This window comes from Daucus carota, chromosome 2 (assembly GCF_001625215.2).
Source record: "Daucus carota subsp. sativus chromosome 2, DH1 v3.0, whole genome shotgun sequence".
Lineage (NCBI taxonomy): Eukaryota > Viridiplantae > Streptophyta > Magnoliopsida > Apiales > Apiaceae > Daucus > Daucus carota.
Window position 1 is genome coordinate 1910903 of NC_030382.2, and position 7344 is coordinate 1918246.

General features: G+C 39.1%; 1 protein-coding gene across 1 annotated transcript; it reads left to right on the top strand.

The window, feature by feature from the left end:
• Positions 1-1231: 1231 nt before the first annotated feature.
• LOC135150202 (uncharacterized) lies at positions 1232-6204 on the top strand. The gene is made up of 6 exons (XM_064086347.1): positions 1232-1259; positions 1425-1622; positions 1944-2176; positions 2288-2629; positions 2699-2956; positions 5899-6204. The coding sequence occupies exons 1-6, from the start codon at positions 1232-1234 to the stop codon at positions 6202-6204; spliced, it is 1365 nt and encodes a 454-aa protein (XP_063942417.1).
• The last annotated feature ends 1140 nt before the right edge of the window (positions 6205-7344 follow it).

A 7344-nucleotide genomic window follows, 5' to 3' on the forward strand; every position in this document is an offset into this window, starting at 1 on the left:
TATTCTCTGATGTTTGTAAACTCTGAATCTTGATAAATGATCTCATTTTTAACTCTCTGAGACAAATAACCTGTGAAGATACTATGAAGCATGATCTGAATTAGTAATCATGAATCTCAGTTAAGTTCTTTAATCTTGATCTCAATTTTGTGCTACTATTTTACACTATATGCATGTTGATATCATTGAGACTCTATTACTTCACATATCTTAATTATAAGTGAGACTGATTAATTTGCATTTTCTCTCAGTAAAATAGACAGTGATTATAAACTCTGATACTATACACACCCCTGAAAATAAGCATAGTACTCCTTTGAGATCTTAGATGTCTATATGACAGTGACTGGGAAGACCCAAACATTTGCTGGTATTAAGTAAGTGCTAAGATTTTATAATCTATGGTGACCAGTCACAATCTCTGATTACTGGAGAAATATTGTTGCAAAATTATATTTAAAGGTCGTGATTCATTTACACTGAAAAGCATCTTGAAAAAAAAAGGGGGGGGGTAGTTTATATTATATATTTCTTCATCAGAGTATGTCTGTTGTCTATGTCTTGAGAGTTTAAATAAATTATTTTTGTCTACCTTATAATTACGAAATTGTGAAATTCTTTAGTCTCTGATTTAATATGGTGAATCACACACATTATTTCACAAGCACATTATTGAGCTATGGATTTTATGCCAAACTCTGATTTTTTGATGAATGTTCTAAACATTATGTCTTATTCTGAGGTATTTAGAAATTTATTTTCTTTGTTTTAAATCTCAGAGTTTAAAATTCGAGGAATTTAATCTTGATTTTTAAATCTCATACAATTTCAGGAGTTCAAATATTCAGAGAATGTGAAGAGAGTGTACCAAACGGCTGTATTGTTAGTGGGTTTACATGTAAAACATTTTCATAGGAGAACGTGTAATCAGCATTTATAACTGCACAAGTTTTACTGCGCTCATGATTACTATTTTCTTTTCTCCATGCCACTAACATTCATCTACCAGTCAAAATCTGACAGGTGTCCAGCTGAACAAAAAGCCCAAGCTTGTACAGCTACACAAAATCTGAAGAGTTTATCACATCAGATTTTATTGCTTATTATTCACTTATACACTTCATCTTTACACACACTCTCTAAACAAACTCTTACGCTTTTCTCTCTGCAATTCAAATCTTCTCTTACACACTTTCTCAAACACTTTTCTTCCTCTACAAACTCTGTTCTAATGGCGACTTCAGCGTTTACCTATGCAGGTGTGGAGTTTGTACCAAACAACCACTCAGCCATTCTTGACACCACTGATGTTCCAAGGGATTATCATCCCATCCAGCAATTCTTGGCACAGAGTGCCCTGGCCACTGCCCTTACAGCTCCTGCCAGACTCTCTGGAAGCCAAATCATCACTTTCTGGAGAACAGGGCATTATGACAATGGTGGTGAAGCTGGGTCACCATCCATTGTATTTGAATATGACGGAGCGGAATATGCTGTCACTCCAGCCACCTTCCGAGCAGCACTCAACCTGCCAGAGCATGCTGCTTATATTACTAATGGAGATGCCAATCTCAGAACCATGATGATTGATTTGGGCTACTACGACTCTCTAGATAAATTGGGTCAATTAAAGCGTCCAGGACTCAGGAAGGAGTGGAGCTTTTTCTTTGACTGCATTACCAGGGCTTTCCAGAAGAAATCTACAAATTGGGATGCCATACCAATGGACATGCTACAGATTGGGTATTCTCTGATCTATTCTACTAATTTCGATTTTGGTAGATTAGTTATTAGAAATATTGGTGAAAGAATGCATGAAAATCGTCAGATTATATATTTTTCACGATTTTGCCAATTGCTGTTTAATGCCACTGTTGGAGAAGTGGCTTTTGATGCTGCAGATGAGATCAAACCTTTTAAACTTCATAAAAGGGTTTTCAAAGATCTCATATCTAAAGATGAGAAGAGACCAGTTCTCAGGCCTTTACAAATTCCAGCTCCATTAAGAGCTAAGCTAAATCTGCCTCAAGCACCACAACCACAACCTCCAGTCTCTCCTACAGCCACCAGATCATCACTCAAAACCCCTTCCACCAAATCTACGCCAAAACCATCAAAGTCCACAAAGTCTGATGCCCCTTCCACTAAGAAGACCAGAACCTCTGTTGCTACACAAGTTCTGAAGTCAAACTCTGATGTGCCAGCAAACTCTGACAGAGTTCCTCTTGTAAACTCTGATACAGTCTCTAAGACTTTACACACTGAAGCTGCTTCTCCACCAAAGCAGAAAAGAAGGAGACTTGTTGCAGCTTATGATTATGAAGATCTGGAAGTCCCTCCTGCAACAAACTCTGAACCTTCCCAGGCCAGTCCTAAATCAAAGACAGCTAGATTTAAAAGAAGGGCAAACAAGCCTAAGAGGGCAAAGGTGCCCATTACTGAGATCACAGATTTTACTGTTGAGGAAGAGCAAGCACCATCCACTTCACTTACTGATATATCTCAAGCTCTGATGGTGCATCCCCTTGAAGCTGTTCCAATCTCTGCTGCTACAGCATCCTCTACTTCATCTGAAGTAGATGAGGAAATAATATGCAAGGAACAATCTACAGCTGAAGCTGAGACTACAGTGTCTGATTCTCAAATTCCAATATCTGATCATGGACCCTCCACTCCAATTCCTCATTCTCCATTGAAGTTTCCTGAGGGTGCCATTATTCATGATACAGCACCAGAAAACTACAAGTCAGATGCTGTCATTGAAGACTCTAACAAGGTAGCTTTGGAAGCACTGCAGTCTCTTGCAAAGGCTAGTGAAGAGCCTAGCAAATCAAAATCAAAATCTGCAGCTCAAGAGACTGTTATTCCAGATCCTGTTGAGAATGTTGAAGATCCTGCATCTGATGATGATAAGGATGATGAAAGTTCAGATGATGAAAATAATGATGAGGATGAAGTCCCTTTGTCTCATCAACAACAAAAGTGGGAGTCTACCAGCCAATATAATGCCAGGCTGCAAACTCTGAACACAAACTCTGAGCCACTTCCCAGGGATCTTCAGGTTGATCCACCTCATGAAGTATGGGATAAACTCTGGCTGAGCCACCAGCATTCTCTGGAGCCAGCAAAAGCTGAAGATTTCCTATCTATGGCAGAGAATAAAATCACAAACTCTGATGTCATGTCAAGTCTCAAAGCTACAGTTCTTTATCTGAAGACATTTCATCCTGCTCATGCTCAGACATCTAAGTCTATAGATGGACTTAGAACAGAGGTAGCCAACTTTAAAGAAACTCAGAATATGGACAAGAAAAGGCATTTGCTACCTCTAAAGGAAGACATGAAGAAGCTGGTGTCTGCCAATCAATCTCTGGAACAGAGGATGTCCACCATTGAGTCTACTCAATCCAAAATGTCCAAACAGCTTGAAGCCATCCAATCTTCACTTTCTCTGATAACTTCAATACTGATTCCTGATGAGGATGATGTCAAAAAGGGGGAGAGAGTAGCTAATGTCAAATGCAAGACTACTTCTCAAACTCTGAAGAGAAAGAAAAATGATGATGATGATGATGATGATGATGTGGATGACTTTACAAAGAACAAAAGATTTCAAGCTGCAACTGGTGGAAGAGTTTCAAACTCTGACAGTTCAAAGTCTAAGCAAAGCTCAAAGTCTGCTCCAGTTCCAACACATAATGTCACATCTGGATCAAAGCAAAGACCAGTGGCTGGATCAGATAAACCAATGACTGATGAAGAACTTGCTAGACTGATATTTGAACAAGAAAATCCAGAAGCCAAATTGGATTTGGAGTTGATTGCTGCAGAGGAAGCAGAACTGAAGAAAGAACATGTTGAAGCTATAACCTCAGGCAAGATTCAGAAACCTGCAAAATCAACTGCCAGACCAAAGGAGAAAGGGATACTGATCAAGGAAGCTACTGTTGCTGATCAGAGTTTACCAGTCAAAAAGATATACTCTGAAGATGAGTATACATCCAAGGGAAAAAGCAAAGTAGATGAACACCTAGAAAAAGGGTTGACTCAGAAGAAGCCTACAACCTCTGACAAAGATCAAGTTGTAAAGGGAAAGAAATCAGAAGCTGCAATCTCTGACAAAGCTTAGGTTGCAGAATCACAACAAGAAAAATTAACCTCTGACACAGCTCAAGTTAATAAGGAAACAAAGAAAGACACAACCTCTGACAAGGCTCAAGCTGTGTTCAAACCAACAACAACTCCATTACCAGGATTTGCAAAGCCAAGTCTGATGACTGAGATAAATTTTGAAAAGGGCTCAATTCAACCAATCTCTCATCGAAAAGCAGGAAGAGATAAAGGAGGACTGGGATCTAAATATGAAAATTTTGATCAGAGTATAGGATCAATGTCAACAGACCCCTCATCTCTCTGTGCTCCCAAGACTGGAGCATTGCAAGAAAGAATGGACAAACTTGATTCAGTCCAACTGGTGAAGAATGACAGAGGTGATAACATTCTTATCTACTTCATGTCTGATGGAACAGTGTTTAGAGTAATTGAAGCTGATCCCTATGCTAAACACTGGGAGGAATTGAGATATGTCTCACACATATTTCAAGTGAAGAACAAGTCATGTCAACACATCTCTAATCTGCTCAAAGATCAAATCAGAAGAAAGATGGGTATTACAGGAAACAAGAATGCTGGACCTTTTATTCCTAAATACTTCAATCATCAAGGACAGCTGGTTGAGATGAAGAAGAATTCAGCAAAAATAGAAACAATAGCTGGAATCAGTACTCTTGCATTCAATGAAGAGTCTGATAAAGCTTACAATATCAGGCTGGATAGAGACATGAGAAGAAACAAGATCTATGATCTCAGAGCTGCAATTTACCAAACTGGAGTTTCAGATCCAGAACTAAGGGAGATCAAGAGACAGATGATCACAGCACTTGCAGAAGCTGAAAGAGAACTCCTCAGAGAATATCTAAAGACAGCTCATGGTGTCTATGAAGCTAAGGAGTAAAATATCTGTAAGTTTTAAAAGTTTTCTGTTATGTAGCTAAACTCTGTTGCATTTGACTTATTTGTTTTGACATCATCAATTATCTGTTAACTTGCACATAAAATATTTATGCACAAGTTGGGGGAGATTGTTAGATATAATTGATGATTACTAATGTTCTTAAAGTTTGTTTTAGAACAGGAGTGATCAGAGTTTAAGCTTGAAGCTGATCAGAGTTTAGTAAAGTCTGACCAGAGTTTGATAAAGTCTGATCAGAGTTTACATAGTCAAGACTCGTCAGAGTTTACACGTGGAAAGAGCTCAGAAGCGGATATACTTCAAGGAAGGATAGAAGCGGAGGAGTGATTTGCTGACTATGGAAACTAAACAGAAAACAGTAGCAATCTTTGATTGATAGAATACATAGCTGATTTATAGGATATCAAATCATAGATTGATTTTGTAACTGTGTCTATATAAACACAGATTAGGGTTACTCTAGATGAGTTAAGTTATCGAGTACATTGTTAAGAACCCTAGCAGCTCTTAGTGATAATATATAAATCACTGAGAGAGTTTTTGTAACCATTCAAGCCTTGTGAATAAGAGTTTACTGCTTTCAATCTCTTATATTGTCATTCTGATTTATTGATTGTGTTCACTATATTAACTTATATAGTGAGTTCATAGGACCTAACATGATCGCCCTGCCACGGTACCCTGTACAGAGTCAAGCTGCGCTAGCACTCACGCTAGTGCAAGTCCAAACAGATACACATGTTACTATGTTTACTGATTGCACAGTTTTTCAAAACCAGGTTAATATGTATGAAAACTATGCTGATCGCACTTTCTTTTATGATCAGGAGGTACTTGGCAGCGTGCAAGTAAATCTGCCCTCACAGGCATCTGGAGGACAATTTGTTCCTCCACTACCTTTGAACCCATCTCAGGGGACATTGGTAGTTTATACAGGTTCAGCTGGAAGAGTGGATACAATGAGTGAAGAAAGGCAAACACCGAGCGATACACATGCACGTGAGGCTAGTGAAACAGCTATGAGTGTACGTGAGGTGAGTGCACACACTAACCCGGCTCTGTTTGAGGAACAAATGGCTAAGCTGAAAGCTGAATTAGCCTGGATGATTGTTGAGAATGAAAGGCTAAAGGGTGCACAGAGCACAGGTGGTGACCCTAGAGAAGAAAGCTGATGAAAGGCCATCCAGTTCTTCCAGGGATGAGCTTAAGGAAGAAATTCATGAGTTGACTGTCGAGATGAGATCCAACCATGCTCTTTATATGGCAAAATTTGATGATGTCGACAGAAAACTGGATCAACTCCTACAGAACTCAAAGTCAGATGCTGATACCTCTAGAGAGGATCCCTCAACTAAGGGGGAGAATAGAGGAGATAGAGAAGATGGAGGAGATGGAGACAAAGGTGACAGGGGAAATAGTTCAAATCAAAGCAATAAAGGGAATACTTCTGAATCTGCTCCTGACAATTCTGGAAAGTCAAAAGGCAAAGAGCCGTTACATCAATCTGAGAATGTCTTCAATTCTGATAATTATGATGATTTTCCACAAGACATGGATGATGATGACGTCTTCGATGCTACATACCGTCAAGCAGAGGAAGAAGGCAAATTTGAGGAGAGCTATTTATTTCAAGATGAAGAACCTGTTGATCCTGAACACGAAGAAAATGTCCGGAAGTTTAAAGCTGAGAATGAAGCTAGGAAGCGTAAGCTTCGTGATTACCAGAAACTTCTAGAGGACAAGATGATCACTGAGGATCAAATCAAGAAAGAGAAGCAGAAAATATATGATGTTGCGTGCAAGCAGAAGAATCTTGATATAAAAAGGAAAGTTGGAAAAAGCTGGGACATAGCAAAGAGGATTTTCAATGGACCTCAAAGGGAGCCTTTCAATGACAGAAAGTTTTTATCTCTGATCTACGATCTTCGAGAGGTAAACCCTGACAAGGATATCTTTGCGCATGCCTTCGCTTTAGAAATTGATTACTTGACTGTTGGAGTCAATAACTTGCTAGAACAGTGGGAGCTGATTGTATATACACGGAGAAATGGTTCATTTAGGTTATCTGTTGAATTTCTTAAATCATTCTCTGTGTCTGAGCTCTGGGTACTTCGCAATAAGGTAAAGCGATGCTCCAACCTGAACGAACTCCTTCGTGACAAGCTGTTGGATTGTGCTGTCTTCAATAGTCCACAGGTTGTCAAAAATCCATATAGTATAAAGTTCGTTCACAAGGAGCTCTTAAGCACTGTATATCTGAATGGAGAAGCTTTACCTAAGTATCCTGCTAAGCAACTGGCTCTAGCATCCAC